Source organism: Centropristis striata, chromosome 9 (assembly GCF_030273125.1).
Source record: "Centropristis striata isolate RG_2023a ecotype Rhode Island chromosome 9, C.striata_1.0, whole genome shotgun sequence".
NCBI classification, from domain to species: Eukaryota; Metazoa; Chordata; class Actinopteri; order Perciformes; family Serranidae; genus Centropristis; species Centropristis striata.
Genome location: NC_081525.1, coordinates 6,377,006 through 6,397,268, shown reverse-complemented (window position 1 = coordinate 6,397,268; position 20,263 = coordinate 6,377,006). Strand labels below are relative to the sequence as shown.

Below are 20,263 nucleotides of genomic sequence, written 5' to 3'. Positions count from 1 at the left end.
GCCAGATTTTTATTGCTGAAAACAGCCATTTAAAACGTCAGTTTGAAGTTTTTTATTGTACCAATCAAGGACTGGTTGGATCGAGGGAGAGCTGTTGTACTTTACTATTATCACTTTTATTGCTGTTTGCTGTGATCTTCTTTCTAGCTTTTCTTCCACGAGAGTTCAGAGATTTGCCTGACAGCAGTTACACACTTGAGATAAGTTCTTAAAAAATAATGCAATGCAGCTTACCAAACTGCTCAGTTAGTATATGTTACTCCTGACAAAGAGTTTTACCACAGCAACAATTTTACTTGTTAGTTTCACTTTGGCCAGGCCACAAGCCAGACAAGCCAGTGTAATAATCATGTATACAAAACTCTTTGATAAAGAGTATGATAGTGTCTTCTTTAGTATAATGCTCTACAAAGGTCATATGTTCACATATACAAAGATCCTGCTATAATACTAAAAACAAGCAGGATTGTTTTTTGGCTATATTGTATTTACAAGATTATTGCATCAATGTGATTGAGTATTTTCATTTGTCAGATATTTAGTTCACAAGATTAGAGAAAAAAGAACATGGTCTCACAGGAGTAAGTTAATGACAGTCATATCCCGTGGCTATTCCACGGATATTTTTTCCTATTGGTTTGTTCCAAGTCACGTGACTTTCAAGGTCCCGGCGGTCAGAACAAAAAACATGGCGGACAGTTCTGTCATTTTTTGTGAAAAAATCAATAATTTGACTTAGTTTCTGCATAAAAATGGATTTTGATTACATTTCTAGTGAGAAATATATGTTTTATTTCTAAATATTCACTCAGTGAATGTACATAATCACTTTGCTTCTCAAACAAATTCCTAGAAAATCCACAACCTCACAATCCATGTTCATATCACAGTATAAAATGAAAGACAGTCAGATAAAAGATGATGACTTTTAGAATTAGATATATGATAAACTGTCACCAAATGTCATAAATTATCTCCTCACCAAAGTACGGCTCGTTGGGGCAGCCCTTGAGACGAACTCCTTTCTGCGTGCACTCTATCAGGAAGTGTCTCACCAGCTCATTGGACATGTCTCCTACTGCAGAAACACAAAAATATCAGTTGCATCTTTGCAGTATTTTTGTGTTTTGTTTTTTCTCATGTGTTGTTGGCAACTGACAGTTTGAACTTTTGGGAGATTCAAATATGACAAATATTCTTCTATCCCCTTGAATCATCTTTGTGTCAGCAGTAAATCACATAGTGTGACAAAATAAACATCACTGAGCAGATGAATGAACTTCCCGTTGTTGTTTTTTTTAGTTATATTGCTGAAGGAAGCTCAATTAATTTTTATGCATTCTAGTCTAGTTTATCAAATTGTCGACTGAACTTTTCAAACTTTGACAATTCATACAAGTCTGTTTATTTATAAAAATATCATGTAATATTATCTTTATAATATTTTTGATGGATAGTTCTGTGGAGAGAAAAGTTTATTCAAGAAAGGAGCTTTTTTCATTTGAACGGAGCAAGTCTAGAGGACACCATCACCCTATTCCAGCTGAGCTGAAGAGGTGTTTTAGTGGTTGCCGTGCTTTTGTGTGTCAGGTTGGGGAACTGTGTTTCTGGGACATTAATGAGCAGCACAGGGGCTCCACAAGGCACTGTTCTGGCTCCATTCCTGTTCACATTGTACACAGCAGACTTCAAATACAACTCTGAGTCCTGCCACATCCAGAAGTACTCGGACGACACTGCTATTGTGGCGTGTATCAGGAATGGACAGGAATCTGAATATAGGGATCTGATAAAAGCCTTCAGTGACTGGAGTCACAAGAACTACCTCCTACTGAACACCTCAAAGACTAAGGAAATGATCATAGATTTCCGCAGGTTCAAGCCCCCCTTCAGCCAGTGAATACCTGTGGGGTGGACATGGAGGTGGTGCCAAGTTATATAAGTTGTATACCTGGATAATAAGTTGGACTGGTCCCTAAACACAGACGCTCTCTACAAAAAGGGGCAGAGCCTCTTTTTCTTAAGGAAGCTCAGATCTCTGGACATCTGTAGTAAGATGCTGCAGATGTTTTATCAGTCTGTGGTGGTAGTGTGTTGTTTTATGCTGCAGTTTGCTGGGGAGGCAGCATCACACACAGAGATGAAGGCGGTTGGACAGACTGGTCTAAAAAGCTGGCTCTGTGGTTGGAGCCAGATTGGACACACTGGAGGAGGTGGTGGAGAGATGACCTGTCAACATGTTCGAGGCCATCTTGAAATATCTGGATCATCCGCTACACAAAACCTTTATGGACCAAAAAAACAGCAGTGGACGGCTCCTCTCTCTCCGTTACAAGGATTCAAAAGATCCTTCTCTCCTACAGCCATCAGGCTGTCTCATTCTAACAGAGTTACCAGACTAACTGAGTTTCCCCTCGGGGATAAATAAAGTAATTTTGATTTGATTTGACATTCACAGCCTACCTTTCTTACTCTGTTGTAACACAGACGGAGGAGGTGTGGCCACCTTCATGGCCAACCCGTATGCCCCTCGAAATGAATGGCTGTCTCTGACAATGAACGAGCCCGGCTCTTTGTCCTTCAGCACTGCGATGGCTGTTCAGTAGGTCAACAGGGGGGAGGAAACACAGATAAGCTAAAGTTAGAAACATCATGTTCATACTGTGAGAGGAGCAAAGCTTTGCACAAGGGCCGTATTATCTGCTTGGAAGTGGCTGTTGGGCTCTCATGGCCAACACCAATATTTACCTTGGTCTCTGGAAATGTCGGGCTTGTACCAGAACTTGGATGTGTCCTGAACAAACTTCACAGTGTCCTGCTTACTGCCAAAGTCTGCGAGACACAGATTAAGACTGGACGTTAGGTTTCAGACTGGCTTTGGCCCAAATATGACAAAGCAGCTCAGAAAAAATAAAGAGAGGGAGACTGGTTAAAGTGTGACTGCACTCCAAGGACAAAAATATATTTTACCTAACAGCAATACATGATATGTTCGTTTTTTCTTGTTTAATTCCTTCTGGATAAATACCGTTATTTATCTTATTTATATAATAATCTCAATCTATGAGAAGCAACAGTGCTGCAATGCATCAAGTCTGCACTGCAAAAAAAGCCAACTTGTATTTTTTGCCTAAAACAGTGATTTAAGTTGGTAGAACTTGGAAATATAAATTATTGACATTTAGGGCAATAATGTAAGTTAGCACAACAGCCAGTTGTCTGCTCAAAAACAAGTTGGTGAGTTGTTGTTACTTATATCTTTAAGTTGGGGTTCACAACAAGGGACAATAGTTCTGCTAACTCTTATTTCTTTGTTGTGAAATGCGGGAAAGTGGTGAAATTCGGTCATTAGCGAAAGCTAGCGGCTAACTGATGCTAGCGGTGCTGCTTGTTACAGCTACAAGAGTAGCCATTAGCTTATCAATGCTAACTCAAAATTGTGGTCGCAACACTAGCTGACATTTCATACTGGTGTTACAATCGTGCCAATTCAGCACATTGCAGAAGTTAGCAGAAGTAAGGATTAAAAGTTATTACAATGTAAAATTACAAGTTCAAAAATCTGAATTCAGAGTTGAGCAAACTCAAAAACAAAACTTAAAATATTTAGTTTAATTGTCCTACTTAAAATTTTATCGAAGTTTGTTGCCTTGAAATTTTGGGTTCACCCAACTTTTCTTTTTTTGCAGTGAGCTGGGAATGCAAAAGAAGATTTTTAACAACTATTTTGAGGTTCTCTCTTACTTTACTTGAGTATTTTTTAATATATGCCTGCTACGGACTAAGAGTGTACCTGCTCCGGGCGACGGGGCCCCGCCGAGTCCTCTGAGGGGGTCGGGGGTCATGGAGGAGGAGAAAGGGATGCTGAGACTGCTGCCACTGTGAGGGCTGGAGAACCCGCTTAGAGAGGGAGAGCGGGAGCCGAGCTCCCCTCCCTCACCCACTCTCCTCTTCTCAGGCAGCAGTGGAGGGAGGCCCCCGTCTGCCCCGAGGTTCAGACTCCCCAGGCCCTCCACGGCCTCCAGCAGGCTGTGCTCCAGCCCGCCGTTCCCCAACAACAACGAGGACAAGTCCGTACTATCCGTCTCACTACGGAGCCCCGGACCTCCGCCCAGACCTCTCAAACCTCCCCGGGGAGAGCTGTGGGCGTTGGGAGTGCTGAGGGAGAGAGGAGGTGAGGAGTTCAGGGAGTTTGGAGTCCGGTCGTGCCACACAGGAGGAGGAGTGGAGCTGAAGAAGAGAAAGAGGGAGTATGATAATAAAAGCATTAAAATACTTCCTAATGAGTAATAGTTTGGACGACATAGGGTTGGTTTACACTGTGAAAAAAGATAAACAATATACTCAATAAAATTTAGGCAACAGATTGCATGCAATATTATTAATTAAATCTAATTAAGTTACAAGTTGAGTTAATAACAACTTAACAGGAAGTGCCTGTCAATTAAAAACGGACTAAATCTGTTTTGTTGGATTCATTCAAAATTCTCTTGATTTAGAATTATATACACATAAATATTGTATTTAATGTGATCAAAATAAGTAGATCAAACATTTTATATTAAAGTTACTTAAACAACTGCCTCAAAATCAAGGATGCATTTATATTTAATACATTTTATCAAATATATTAAGTAAAATGAAATGACTACAGAATCATTTATTACAGTTTAGCCAGCCTCTACATTGTATATTATTGTATGTACAGTGTAGAGAGAGTGGGCATGTGTACCTGTCCATGTGTGGGAGTGGGCTGTCTGATGACATGGAGCACATGGAGCCAAAGATCCTCTGACAGGAAGCAGGAGTGACGGACACGTCTGATCTGAACAGCTCTCCCTCTGTGGAGCCACCGGTGTGGTTCATGCTGTCCAGGAAACTCCGGGAATCTAAAAAAAGAGACAAGACAAATAATGTCAAAGCTGTTAACTAATCTCAAATGTTTGCTTTCGTTGGTACCTGACCTTTGTTTGGATCATAAAACCAACGTGTGTCAGCAAAGTAGAACCTCACAGGTCATTTTTGAAAGAAATTAGGCAACTTCTTTACTAGTGTGTGGCTGATATGATCTTTGGAAACAAGTCCAGACCAAGGTTATACTAGTTTTGGGTTTTTTATTAGTCTTAATTTTAATTTGGTTGTGAATTTTGTTTTCAAATTTGTTAGTTTTTAAGGTGACTTTGCCAGTTTTAGTTTAGTTTTTATTAGGTTTAGTGTTAGTTTTAGTTTTAGTTTTTTTGTAATGGGCTATTGTGTTGGATGTGAGATTCAAAGAGGTCATAATAAATGTAGCCTTTATTCCCTTTTATTATCCATCTCAGCCCCAATAAGGTTATTAAGTCCTACAGTTTGTGTGTGTGTGCGTGTGTGTGTGTGTGTGTGTGTTCTTGTACTTCCTACATAGTGAGGACCAGAACACGTTTTTAACCAACAGAGTGAGGACATTTTTGCAAAGTGAGGACATTTCGGCCTGTCCTCACTTCTTTAAAGGCTTTTTTGAGATTTCAGACTTTGTTTTAAGGGTTAAAGGTTTGCGTGGTTACAAAACTAAAACTAGCAAACTCACTCTAAAAGCTCATTAAAACTAACTAAATTTGAAAACAAAAATTCACAACAAAATTAAAACTAAAACTAATGAAAAATCCCAAACTATTATAACCTTGCAAGGGAATTCACTGTTCCAATTAGGGCCCTCGCAAAGATAGAAGTATGTGTGTGTGTGTGTGTGTGTGTGTGTGTGTGTGTGCGTGTGTGTGTGTGTGTGTGTGTGTGTGTGAGGCAGCGCTCTCCAAACGTTCCAACATGACATCCTGACATTCTGACAACACAGTGTGTCATTCAGCAAACACGAGGGCAGGCCTCCTCAGGCCACAGACGGGCCTGTGAAGTACGATGAGTCACCGTGTAAAGAGTCAATCATTATAAAGAGCTCGTTGTTCGTCCTGCTCTATGACCCCGCCTCCCTCTTCCTCCCTCTGCCTCCACTCCTCTCTTCCGCTCCTTCCCTCCATTCAAGCACTCTGACATGGAGGAATTTGGACTCCAGCTTTATTTGTGGTCATATTGGAGGAGCTGCATCATCTCAAGTGGATTATATAATCACACGCGTTGTTTATGAATTTGAAGAATGTTTCAGTGTTTGCTTGATGCACCTTAATATTTATAACACAAACTCAAAGTTGGAAGAGTATCCAGCAAAGTTACATGTGAAAGGAAGAGTACTCAAGTACAGTACAGTTTGGAGTATTTTACTTAAGTGTTTCCATTTTATGCCATGACAAAGTTACTCATAGCTGTCATAGCTACTTCACCACATTTTACATTTAACAGGGAAATTTTTTTTTTACTACTTTTACTAAATAAAGAATACATATAATTATAAATCAGTTCTTAAATAATGAATAAATAACACAATAAATAGCTTTTAAAAAATCTTAGCCTGCTCATCCTGCTGCCCCCGCGACCCGGCCCCGGATAAGCGGACGAGAATGGATGGATGGATTTAATACTGAATAAATAAACCAAAAAAACAGCTAAATAAAAATCACTAGTAAATAACCATTAAAAAATCGTCACTTAAATAATGAAAAAATGAAAAATAAATAGCTAAGAAAAAAATCAGTACTAAAATAATGAAAAAATACAAATAAGATAAATAGCCAAATAAAAATCAGTACTTAAATAATGAATAAATACAAATAAATAGCTAACACCTTTTCTAAATTTACCCCAAGCATCATTTTCTGCATCATTTACTGAGCAGCTACTTGTCCAAAGCTACAGATTTCCAATCATTTAACCAATTGCTTACATTTGAGTTTAACATTGTGATTTTTTTAAAATCAGAAAATGATCTGAACATTTCCTCCTCGGCTGGTAAAAGGTTTAAAGAGTGACGTGACTTTCCCACGGCTGAATTCTTCCCACACACATTTCTGTAGTGCCAACATTATGTACGGACTATCAGATTTCCTTAAGTGTGAACTTAGTGGCAGCTGCTGTGAGCAGGACTCATGTTAGTTATGTTTTGTTTGATTAGTGACCATCTTTCTGTCAACTTTGGGCTGCAAGAGTTGGAAAAACATTCTTGCAATATCCCCCTTTTCCATAATTTCATAAATCTGTGGAGTTAAACCCAGCAAGCAACAGAGGGTTTGGTGCCATCTGATAACCCCACACAGGCAGTCGACACTCAGCTTGAACCCTTAGGGGTCATAGGTCAAGTGCACAAAGCAGGTTACCTCTCATTAGACATGAACCTCTCATCATTGAGACCAACACTGCACAGCTCAGATAAGAACCTGGTCTCACAGGAATCCGTGAAATAGCAACGGATTCGCTTAACTCAAAATCCGTGGAATAGCCAGGGAATCACTCAAATTTCTCCCGTGGCTATTCCATGGATATTTTTTCCTATTGGTTTGTTCCAAGTCACGTGACTTTCAAGGTCCCGGCCGTCAGAACAAAAAACATGGCGGACAGTTCTCTCATTTTTAGTGAAAAAATCAATATTTTGACTTAGTTTCTGCATAATAATGGATTTTGATCACATTTCTAGCGAGAAATATATGTTTTATTTTCTAAATATTCACTCAGTGAATGTACATAATCACTTAGTATGTTGGAATAGCCACGGGATATGACTGTCTTTAACTTGCATTGTAGCAAAATTCGTGTCAGTTTCACGGAAATTTGAGTGATTCCGTGGCTATTCTACGGATTTTGAGTTAAGCAAATCTGTGGCTATTTCACGGATTCCTGTGAGACCATGTTGCAGATAAATGAAGATGATCAGTGATTAAAAGTTGTTTTTGTTGTTGCTGCTTGCAGAAAACAAACACAAAGTGAGGGTGAATGCACTGAAGATTCCTCAAACATTCCCACACTCCTTGTCAGTTTTCCTCTCTCGGGACGATTCCCGGAACGCAGCCCAGCTTCGTCTCTCCGTGTTCCCACGGCTGATTCTCCTCACTGTGGTTTGTCACATCTGCTGCTCTGCTGCTCATCCCGACTCATCTAGTTAATTACAGAGCAGCCCAAACTGAGGCAACACCGGCTGACCCCACTCCGACCTCTGACCTCAGACCAAACCTCTCTGCTGAGAGGATCCACTGCTCGCTAGAACACCGTGACGCACCTTTCACCCCTCGTATCCATGCTGCTCTGTATCCATAGCCACTCACTTTTATAAATGAAAAAACCTGAAAAGAAGGTCAGTCTGGGTCCAGCGTGAAACACATTTTCCCCAAAAAATATTTTGGACTCTCTCTTAACCCTCTGAACCAAATGGAAACATGTTTTGTTGAACAAATTGCCAAAATTACACAGTTTTTCAGAGCCAGAAACTGTAAACACAGAAATTATCATTCGATTTTTTAATCTTTTAATGAGCCATGTTTGACGGATGCTTCTGTGACGAAAAAATAACCAAATCAGCGCTTAAAAATCATAGAAGTGAAGTGATATTTCATCAAAAAAACATTGAGTTCAACATATATCAATTAAAATTGTGCAAAAATATTTACCATTTGGACTAAAGAGGTTATTGAAGTTTTATAATAACTTGATGAAATTTTCCACTATAAATCTTCTTTAATTGCAAGTGTGCAGGAGTTTAATCTTTTCAAGTAAAGCCCTTGTGTGGCTGCTTGTGCTTAGACAACATGAAAAAAAATATGTTTTTGGTATTGTTACTGAATGGCAGGTATTGTATTGGCATGAATAAGACAAACTGGCAGGGAAATGTAAAATGATCAATCATAAAAACAGAATTTTCCACCTTTTTCTGTGAGTATTTTGACTCAGTTTACACCAGCAGACATTTTTTATGATTCTATGTACAACAGAATAGCTGGTAACACTTTACAATAACCATCAAATAAATGGTAAACAGATAGTTTATTAATGTTTAATCATCATTTATAAACCGTATATAGGCCATTTAGAATGGTTAATACATAATTTATTAATGTTTAACTAACTAAATGTATAAATGGCTAATAAATGGTATATTAATGTAACTTTATAGTTACTTTACCATTAAAAAACAATTCAATTATAATTAATAGTTTATTAATAGTTTTAGTTGCACTCATTTTAACAGTTTTAACACCATATTATGTATGTTAATGATTTTGAAATGGTTCATTTGCCTTTAAGAAATTGGTTGAAAATATCTAAAGATTAAATATGTATAGCACTTTGAAAATGGTTAATACTTGGTTTATAAACCATCTATAAATATTATTTAGTTGGTTATTATAAAGTGTTACCGAATTAGCTTTTTGGGGGGGTATTATTTGTATTTAGTCAAGTAGAGAGAACGACTAACACAAGCATGGTTGTAGATTCATACAAAAACAAACGCTGACAAACTTGAGTGTCTATAACATGTTCACTGTCCGTCCCCTTTAGCTTTTTCAACAGTGTTTTTCTGTCCATTGTCTCCCTCTTGCTCATGCTGCTCCCAGTGAGCACAAAGCCTCTTCAGTTTGGGTCGAACCGTGCAAAACCAATTCCAGATGGCACAGACCCATGTTGGGCACGACTGCCAACCTCCACCAGCCAATAGTTCCCCTCAAAAACACACACACACACACACGTTCCTGATCAGAGAGAGTAATGGCTCAGACTGAAGCTGTGTGCATACCTTCATGCTTTGTACGGAGATAATCCCATTAATCAATAAAAGCACAGTGCGGTAATCTGCAGCTAATATTTCTCTTCATGTTTCCTAACCCGGACATCGCTGGCTGTGGCATCAGCAGAATGTGATATTGGAGAAGAAGAAGTGCAGAAAGATGAAACACATACAGCTGTCACATGAGCTAAACAGCTCCTGTGTTGTCTTGTGACAAAGAAACACTTCTCTTTGTCTCGGTTTATTTCTTACACTCACGCATCCAAACATTTACTCTCCGAGCAGCTTCGCGTTAGACCGAACGGTGCGCCTACACACATGCATAAACACACTGATGCATGTGGAGTTATGCAGGACAACAGTGGGTTTTCAGACTCCCTGCTGACCACAGGAATGTGAGTGCAAGCACTTTGTATGCACACACACACACACACACACAGACACACAGACACACACATAGCTGAGGCTGACAAGTCTGAAGGTCCGCAGCTTGTTACAGCTGTTCACAGCGATCACAGGCTGCAGCTTCTCAGGGGGATGAAGGAGGGAAAAGGGTGCGAAAGAGCAACACTGAGAGGAAACAGGAACTCAGTGAGGAGGAAAACACCTGCTGTGATCCTGAGGCCAACTAAAAGTCCATTTTATTGAGTAATAATGATTAGATTTAAAAGTTTAAATGAGTCAGATCAAATAAAACTCAATAACAACTAAAATAAACCTCTTGAAAACACATGCAGTTAAATTAAAATGACTGATATGAACTAAACTGACAAGCAGATCATTTACAAAGCCGAACTCGGTAACGCTTTATATTAAGGTCCTTGTAATAACCATTAATTAACAAGTAATAAGGCCCTTGTAAGTCCTTATAAGATGCTTATTAACATTATTGTGTGTTTATAAGCTTATATAAGTGTTAATAATGGCATTACAAACACCCATGACCCACCCATTATGTCTTTGCCATGCCTTTATTAATCTTATTTCGTTTGCTTATTGATATTAAAATATACTTTATTGCTCATCTATTATAAGTTAACTATGCTTTTTGCAACTACCGGATCTAAAGCGAGAACAAAAGGTTAAGGACCTTATCATAAAGCGTTACCAATACATTAATTAGTAAGCTTTGAGAATTACTGAGTGATTTCTGCTCTCTCCTTGGTATCACTAGGCGCTGCATCAGAATGCGGCCCGTTGTCTCCCAGGCCCTCCCTCCGTCAGTAAAAATTAATCAGCCTCAGACCCCGCTGTGTCCTCCCTCCTCGACTTATTCAGAAACGGAGCATTTTTCTGCAGAAGAGGACAAACTAGTAGGCGGTTGTCTGTAAATCAGATTCCTCTGCTCTTTCTGGATGTGTGGACGGACAGCTTTATCGACTCAGTGGAGTGGCAGAGGAGAGGCTAAAGTTACGAGGCAGCATTAACACGGGCTGTGTTTAAAGGAAAGGTTAAGAGAATACCGTCACCACCACCACAGAGGTGTTTACTGGAGTCTGAAGTATTCTGATAATGAGTTTATAAACCACAGACTGTTTGACTTAGGAAGAATATCTATCGCTCTTTATACATCACACAGAAATGGAGTTTTATAAAAGCTGAAAAATGTCCCAGATATTTGATCATGTTTTGAAGCTGAAGTGAAATTCCTCAGACTTAACCCATCTGGGGAAGTGATCACGGATCATAAGTAGTTCTCCTGGTGGGTCCATACAGGCTGGTAGTTATAATATGCCGCTGTGTTGCAGGAGTTCAGCTTCACTGTCTATATGGATCATATTTGATATGATATATATCATAAGTTTATATATATATATATATATATCATAAGTTTGTGGGTGAGAAGTGAAGGTTGTTAGAATCCAGGACATCTGATGTGTCCCGTTTACTTGATTTGATTCATGACTGCTTTGAGTTCTAGAAAACTATAGAAAACTGAAACTATTATAATTTATTTCTTGTTCTTGTTTTCCTCCATATATTTATACTTAGGGGGCTTTCACACCTGAGCTGATTGGTCCGCTTGAACCGAACTCTGGTGCGTTTTGTCTGATAGTCTGTTTGGTTTTTGTTGGTGTGAAGGAACAAACAGACTCTGGTGTGGATCAAAGAACCAAACTCAGAGCGGTAGTAGCAGGTTTGAAAAATATCTTGTGGACAGAGTTGGTCTAATGATGAAGTAAAGATTATGGAATATGGTCAGACGATCACATAACACAGTTGTTAGCGACTGTTGGATAATGCATTCGACTGAACAGCAGATCAATGCCACATAAAAGTGAAAAAACTCCACCAACAATACATTGAATTCCATGACTTGCTTTGAAAACGTGTCAGCTCTTTCCCTCACATATTCTGTCCAATAGACGAAGGACATTTTTTACGAAGCTTGGTGCGTTTGATAAAGCTCAAGCAAACCAAACCAAATGAAAAATGCAGCATGAAATGTTGCAACTTCACCACCGCTGAGTCCATCAGACTTTATATGTGAAAGCGACCTGAGGCTCTGACCATGTGTCTCATGTACTGATGTCAGTTAGGAATCTATCAAACACACTCCTATTGAGGTTCAAATGGCTTAATATCTCAACTGGATTTGTTGAGCTGTGTTCAGACCAGGCGGCAAACCAGGAAGTGCCTTAAGCTGCATTATACCTAGAATTCCAGCAGGGGGTGCGAAGTTTGGCTGCAAAAACATTTCTGTCCATCCATTTCAATGCAAAATGAGAAAACTTCTCAGTTGATTTAATACCTCAGAATTTTTTTAGGACAGCACTATGGTCTCAATCGCTAGTAAAAAAATCTTCTTCAAGACAATTTCATGTTAATAGTTTAAATAATGGCCCCATTTAGAAGAAAATAGAAGATAAAGAATCGTATGATTTGGGGCGTGGCTACCTTTGATTGACAGGTCACTAACTAGGCGAGCCGTCATCAGGAGAGAAGCAGAACAATGCGTATCCACGGTAACGTGTCAATAAAGCTATATATAACGTTATATAGACATAAAAAAGGACGTTTTCCGGTTTGGTCTCATAACTTTGACCCTTTCAAACTGTATTTTCACTGAATGACAGTTTATTTGAATGTTTTGTTCAGTAAAAATGTCTTGTTCAGCGTTTGGTTGGACTAACAGACACTCCAAGGAGTCGCTGCTCAGTTTTCTGAGGTAAGCCAAAATTAACATCCCAGTTAATGCTCCAGTTAATGCTAACATGAATTAGCAGCAGCTTCTCTCAGTCAGGTTGAGGTGTAGAGAGGCTGTAGTCAGTGATCAGATCCCTCTCACTCCTCCACAGTCCAAATATGGTCTGCTTCCCGTATCGGAAACAAGATGGCTACGAGTGTAATGCTAAACTCGATGCTTCCAACGGCCAGTCCACAAACCAATGGGTGGGGTCACGGTCACTATGTCCATTATTTATATACAGCCTATGGTTCAGACCTACAAAAACACTGCTTCAATAAAACAAATCTGTGTCAACACACTCAGAAAGACTGCTGCATTAGCAAAAGAAGTAGTCCAGTCAAAAAGGTTAAACCTCAACCAACTGTTTGCGTCATGCTAGTCTGGTTCCAGACCTCTTACCCACATCCTTCATTTATTTCATATATTCATATATTCAAACAAGTCTGGCGTTGATCTCTTTTTCAGTTAGTTGGAGAAACAGTTGACCAAACAGAGCTTCATAGGCGGGATAAAGAAAATCAACGCTAGCCTTCTACAGTACATCCACAAAATATACAGACAGAAAAATAGCAGAAAGCATGGTTAAGATCAAAGTAGCTCTACAGGTTGTTGTGAGTCAACAAAACTCTTTAATAGATATTCCTATAATACTGAACGGAATGTAGCTGCAGATTCTGAAATTGGAAAAATATGTCACTTGTTATAGAGAAAGAAAACAAAATACCATTGTCAGCTAACTTAAAGTCTGGCTGAATGAAAGAAATGAAAAATATAACTACATTTTACTGCTTCACTGAAGGCAGGAACACATGTTTTTTACATAAACTCTGTAGCCTACTGTCTGTAATTTCACGTGTCTTGCCATGTTGTTGTCTGCTGTAGTACAGACCAGACACCATTACATCATTACATGCAGAACCTCTGACGCTCAGACTGAGCTTGTGACACCAAAGACAACAAGTTGATTAATTCCCCGAGGAACAAAAGTCCTTGTATCCTTTCTTTCCACTTTGGTCTCTGCACCTTGAACTGGCCCTCTGTCTACTGTGTTGTCAACATTTTCCATCCTTGTAGTTTAAGAAGTTCTGCCTCTTTGCCCTTGATTTCCTGCAGTCCTGTGAAAGCCAAATGTTTCTCACACAGCAGACGTCTGCACAGCGTCTCAGAGCAGCGCTCCTCAATAACTCTGTCCCCGAGGAAATAATCAATTTTTCTGCAGCCAATGTCTTCCACCTGCTTTCAACAGTGTGTAAAAAATACTTTCCTTATCGCTGAATCTGCCAATTATTTTCACAACTCATTATTTCCTCTGAAATGTGTCATAAAATAGAAAGGAATGCCAAACACAGTGCGGTAATGCTTCACCTTCGCTTCACTCAGGTCTGCCATTTTTCTAATAATTTCTCTGAATACATTCCTGTAAACTTTTAAACTGCCCAGTTTAAAGTAAATATGAAATCATTATTCCTATAAAATAAAATGTATCTAGTTTACCTATTAGTAGCATTTTACAAAATGATTCCCATGAGCTGATGTGGAAATTGGAGGTAAAATACATAAATATTATTCAATTTGCTGAGGTCAAAGATAATACTTGTTTTGTCCAACAAAGACAAAGAAATGCAGCAAATCCTCACAAACAACGTAAATAAATAGTCCACATCTTATGAAAGGGTTTGTTTAATTTCCTACAAATAACTTTTGCAGCAAGATTGTATATGCTGGTGTTAGGTGACCACAACACACTGTTTTAAACATTACACATGGCCATATTTTAAACATTATTGCTGTCAAACTGTAAAACCTTCCTGAAGGTAAATGATGACACACACAGAAGGCTTGTCTCACTTTTCATCTTCATCTCATCTGATCATTTCTCTATACTATATGAATATTTTCACAACAACATGAGCATCTACAACAGGGGTGGGCAACCTTTACTAACTAAAGAGCCACTGTTGGCCAAAAAAAAGAGAGAAAATCGCGGAATGGAGCCGCAAATCTTATATTGAGCCTAAAATGAAAATTAAACAGCCTAATAAGTCTAAATTAGGCCCCGTTTACACGAGGACGCTCGCGGGTAAAAACGACAAAATATTTTATCGGAAGTGCCTTTCGTTTAGACGGTGACGGCGTTTTTGGGGCTTAAAGACGCAAAAATCTGAAACCACCCTCCAAAGTGGAAAAGTTAAATACGCTCCGCCGTAGCGTGTCCGTCTACACTAACAAGACGCAAAACTCTGCTCAGATCTGCTCACGTCACGTATGTGTTTACGTCACATACATGCTCCAGTACAGGAAAATAAACAAACGTGGGATTATTTCAATGCGTCAGACCTTCAAGCTGCTCTGGCAGCTCTAATAAACTTACAGCAGTCTTTCCACCAAATGTACAGGATATGTACAGATAGTATTAGTGAACAGAGAAGGATCTGGAATTACCTCTATCACATTTTGGATGCAGCAATTCGTCGGAGGCGAGCCAGACGGCTGTGAACGAGACCTGGGAGATCTAGTGATGGTGGAGAACTTTGTGGAAGGAGAAGCTGATGAAAATGTGTGGTGTGAAAACTTCTGCATGCCCAAAGATGCTCTTATCGCTTTAAGTGATGCCGCCTGGCTGCATACAATCGAATTTCACACACTTTTGCGTCACCGTATGCAGCAGATTTCCTCCCGAAAATGCTCGTCTAAACGAGGAATTTAAACGCCACTTTTGCGTCTTTTGTTCAGACCGTCCTTGTGTGAACGGGGCCTTAGCCTACCAACATTGTTGGCATTCTCAGCCACGGGGAGCCCCTGCAGGCGGCCTAAAGAGCCACATGAGGCTCTGGAGCCACAGGTTGACCACCCCTGATCTACAACATCAGTGTTAACTGGGAACTTGTCTGCAAACACTGCTTTGTTTCATGCATGTATCTGCAGTCACAGGTCTTCCAGTTTCCTCTTTTAAATGACAAATGCAGAGTACCTCCACCTGCTGGTTTGGAGTTATTCCCTCTGAAGATACATGCTAGTTGGTTGTTGTCTTTGCGGTGTGTTTAAATGTAACTTTTTGGCTGAGACAAAGACCAGGTGAGGCGACTCAACAGATGACTTGTGTGTCACAGCTACAATAGTTATTTGATGTCAGTTTGGTGTCTCTGGGCCTTTTCACCATGTCACCTGACTTCCAGAACACTTCTTGCACAGTATAAACTAAATGACATGAGATTATGTGCATTAATCATACACAATTTGGTGATTCCATGATTCACATATGAGAAGCTCCAGCTCCAGAATGATAGTTTGATAGTTGCTGATTATGTTTCTGTCAATCAACTGATTGATTGTTTCTGCTCTGATTGCTCTCTGCAAAACCAAACGTCCCCTGTTGGACATATTTATCATAGAAGTATAAAGACAAAGAAGAATTTGCCGCGATTATAAGTAGCATCAAGCATAAAGTCAGTTCTTTCATTGCTGAACTTAATTATTCCAGTTTCAACACATGTGGAAAATATGTGCTGGACCTTCTGAATGTTCTACTGCAAAAGCTTGGAACGAGTTAACTTGTGGCTCAGCAAGATGTTGTTTTATTGTGTATGACATCTCTTGGAGATGTGGGAAGCAATAAGCACCCCAACTAAAAACTCAAATCTTCAAAGGCTTTTTTCGGTTCAGCTCAGGTCAGTAGTGCAGAAAGAAAGGGGGGGAAACAGACTCTATCGGTTAACCACTAATACATCACCCTTCCATGGCTGCACGATGGAGGCCAAAATAGCCTTTAACAGGATGAGATCATGAACAACGCAGTGGAACAAACCATCTCATCACCCCACCAAGAGTGAGATGTCAGAGGGGCTGCAGATACTGCAGGAAAGGATTTTCATGCACTAAAACACAGAGAGAGATAAAGTTTGGAAAGGGGGTTGTGTTTAGAAAAGAGAAAAGGCATCTGACTGAAAAATTCCAGAAACTTTCTGCAAATACGAATTGCCTGGAGGAGAGAAGAGAAGTGTTTCTGTGCATGTGTGCCCTCCTTAAAATTCCCAGGAGGGACAGAGATAACGCTGTATAAACAAGTGAGAGAATGAGCAGAAAATAGAGGAAAACGCCTGCTGGGAGAAGGAGAAACAATGAAGAATGCCGGGAGAAGAGAAAATGTGTTCATAAACTGCTTTGAGTTTGTTTGCTTTTTTGAAGAAAATCATTCAATCACACAAAGCTCTCTGACACATGTGTGAATGCTCGTACATACCGAGAGACGCAGTCATAATGTGACACCCTCTGAAGTATCCAGTTTTCTGCCAGTTTCCTGTTTTAGGATCTCTCCGTCACCTTCCTGTTCCGAAGTCTCTATCTCTCTCTGGTATGTTCTGCCTCACAGCTTGAATGAAACTCTCCCTAATTCCAGAATCTCCTCCCTCCTCTTTTTCTGTAAAGCAATCTGAGCCCGACAACTGATTTTTTTTTTTTTTTTTTTTTAGTTCAGGGGCTGGATCGTTTCACCGCCATGCCCAACTCCTTCAGTCCCCCAGATGGAAAAATAAGCTCCCCGTTTGTTCCTGGCTTGTTGTGACACCGCTCAACTTCTGGGTTTGTATGGAGGGAGGGACAAGAGGGAGAGGACCCCCCCCCCCTTCCTCTCTCTGACCACTGAGCATTGTTCCTGCTGGCCCACTGCGAGCACTTTCCCCCAATCAGAATGGATTCCAGCAGGGTCAGAGGTCATGTGTGGCCTTTTATGGACCAGAGAAGCAGAGGAGGAGGAGGAGGAGGTAGAGGAGGAGGAGGTTGGTGGTCGGGACGGGGAGGGGTGGGGGGGCTGATCTGGGGGTTTCTATGGCCTCTCTGTCAAGGCATGTGTCCACTCCCACCATCTGCTCGCCACAAACACGGAGACAAAGGCATGCAGACACACACTGTCTCCTGCCATGTGTCTAATCTTAGCACATCATAAATCACACCGTAAAGCTCTTGATTGAATTGTGTTGAGTTTACTTTTATTTCAATGGAAACATGTGCTGCGTGCCTTATTTTAACCTCTGTGTCACAGGAAATAAGCTCTGTCCATCTGTGATGCTCATTTGTCAGTTTGTTTAAAAAACCCAAAGTCATCATTTGTGAAACTATAGCTCAGCTCTGAAATATTAAAGATGGAAACAAAAACACTTTAAAAGAATCAGAAAAAGATGATAACTAAAGTAAGTTGTTGCCTCATGTTCATCCATGTATTAAGGGAATAGTTTGGCATTTTGGGAGATATGTTTATTCACTTTTATGTCAAGATTTGAGTCGAAGAACAATCCCACTATCTGTCTGATTGATATGAAGCTGGAAGCAGAAGCTGGTTAGCATTGGCTCCATTCAACAGGAACTCAAAGGTCACATGTCACACCGCTGCCCATTGAGCTCCACTCGCTACCTGTTGCAGCCCGAAACAAATTCAAATCTCTAATGATGGCCTACAAATTTGTCTCCGGTACTGCACCCACATACTTGAACGCCCTGATTCAGACATACGCTACCTCATGACTGCTGCGTTCTTCCAATGAACGGCGCCTGGCTCTGCCACCTGTTCGTCCAAGCCAGTCCTAACTTTTTGCATTTCTTATTCCCCGTTGGTGGAACGCACTACCAGTTCATACCAGAGAAGGGACGTCCCACTCTACGTTTAAAAAACTCCTGAAGACCCAGCTCTCCAGAGTAGCTTCTCTCCAATTCTACTCGTTGAGAATCGTCACTAGCACTAACGGCTCTTATAGCACTTTCCCTTGATTGTTTCCCTTTTTTCTGTAAGTCGCTTTAGATGAAAGCGTCTGCTAAATGACTAAACGTTAATGTAAATGTGAATGGACTTATCAGCACCTCTAAAGCTTACTAATTAACACATTAAACCTTGTTTGATGTGTAAAACCAAAGCACATAACTGGCTAGTGAATTTTGCACAGAGCCATGCTAGCTGTTTCTCCCTGTTTCCAGTCGTCATGCTAGGCTAAGTTAGCTGTTCTCTGGCTTAACCCTCTGGGACCACTAAGGACATTTTCAGCCATATTTGTCATTTTTCACTTTTGTTTTTTTTGCAATAATTTTGGCTGAGATACTGCAAATGGCATTATTTTTGGAAGTGGACATAAAAGAGTAGTACATTTTCTGACACTACACAAAAACTAAAAATGAATCAAAATCAATTTTGTTTTTAATCTTTGACATATCATATAGGATCATATATCATTAGGATCATTAATTGTGTGTCGACCACAGAATAGTTGTCATTCTGTTCAGGATCAATAGCAGCACTTGAAACCTTTAAGACGTATCGTCTCTCTCTCGTTCATCTTAGACAACAAATCCAACAAATCATCTGAAGGAGAGGTTTTCCCTGTCCTCTGCCCACTCCCACGTACTTTCTTCTGACCTTTGACCTCTGAAGTTCAGACAGTCAAGTGTTTGTCTGAAGAGACCATCTGCCTCTGCTTAACCTCAGCTCATAACAGCCTCGACATTCCTTTGGCTGAATCCTGCTTCCGCTGGCTGAGAGCTTCTGCACATATCACTGTTTATTTTTGATTCGGCCACAAGTACACAAAGGAAACGTTATTACATAACATTTTAGATTTTTTTGCTGTCACAAGGAAAATGGAACCAGAGACAGCAGCAGGGGTCATCTTTGGGTTGATGCGTGACAATTTACTGTACAGACACTGCAGAGGCTGAAGAATGGAAGAGATGTCGCCATTAGGTGAAAACGTTAGTCTTTTGACTAATTTCTTTAACTTTTAAGATTCATAAAATTGTTTGAAAGCTAAATAGATTCAGTCAAAACAGAAAATAAGATTCTCAAATGTCATGTTTGTCACCCAACAGCCGCAAAACCTTTAGTGCATGTGACATATCTGCATTTAAGTGATCCCTGTAAGCCAGGGATGGGCAACTTAAATACTGGAGGGGGCCACAATTTTTCATCGACACTACCACAGGGCCACATATAGGACCGTGCACTTAACCAGATATGATGAAACTACAATTTTAAATATGTTTACAGTGCAGTAACTTAACATATTTCATGCTCAAATGCATGTTTAACAGTATAAATAGGAATTGGTTTGGAGCAAATAAAAAATAACCACTTACTGGGATTTCCTTTTTTTTTTCAGTGGAAGAACAGCAGACCAACATTAATTGCAGGAAGTAATTTTGTGCATTTTTACACTGCACTTTTAAGATTTCATGCTCAAATGCATGTAGTTGTACTGAGGGCCACTTCAAGTGAGGGTGCCGGCCGTATGTGGCCCCCAGGCCTCCAGTTGCCCATCCCTTCTGTAAGCTGATTTGTTGGTTTTGAAGGTTGAAAGCCATCTCAAGGTCTAACTGATACATTCGGTTGTAAAGTATAGTAATATTGTTGAGCAAAGCAGCACCAAACAATATTTTTAATATTATCAATTCAG

The 20,263-nt window shown here is 40.0% G+C and overlaps 1 protein-coding gene across 2 annotated transcripts in view; it reads right to left on the bottom strand.

The window, feature by feature from the left end:
• The window catches only part of tns3.2 (tensin 3, tandem duplicate 2), a 64,417-nt gene that overhangs the window by 8,231 nt on the left and 35,923 nt on the right, over nucleotides 1-20,263 (bottom strand). For both annotated transcript variants that reach the window (XM_059341042.1, XM_059341043.1), the window contains 5 exons: nucleotides 4,733-4,889; nucleotides 3,794-4,230; nucleotides 2,749-2,832; nucleotides 2,464-2,595; nucleotides 983-1,078 (listed from right to left, as the gene is read on the bottom strand). In XM_059341042.1, coding sequence (XP_059197025.1) covers nucleotides 983-1,078; nucleotides 2,464-2,595; nucleotides 2,749-2,832; nucleotides 3,794-4,230; nucleotides 4,733-4,889 — 906 coding nt within the window. The remainder of the gene's footprint in view (nucleotides 1-982; nucleotides 1,079-2,463; nucleotides 2,596-2,748; nucleotides 2,833-3,793; nucleotides 4,231-4,732; nucleotides 4,890-20,263) is intronic.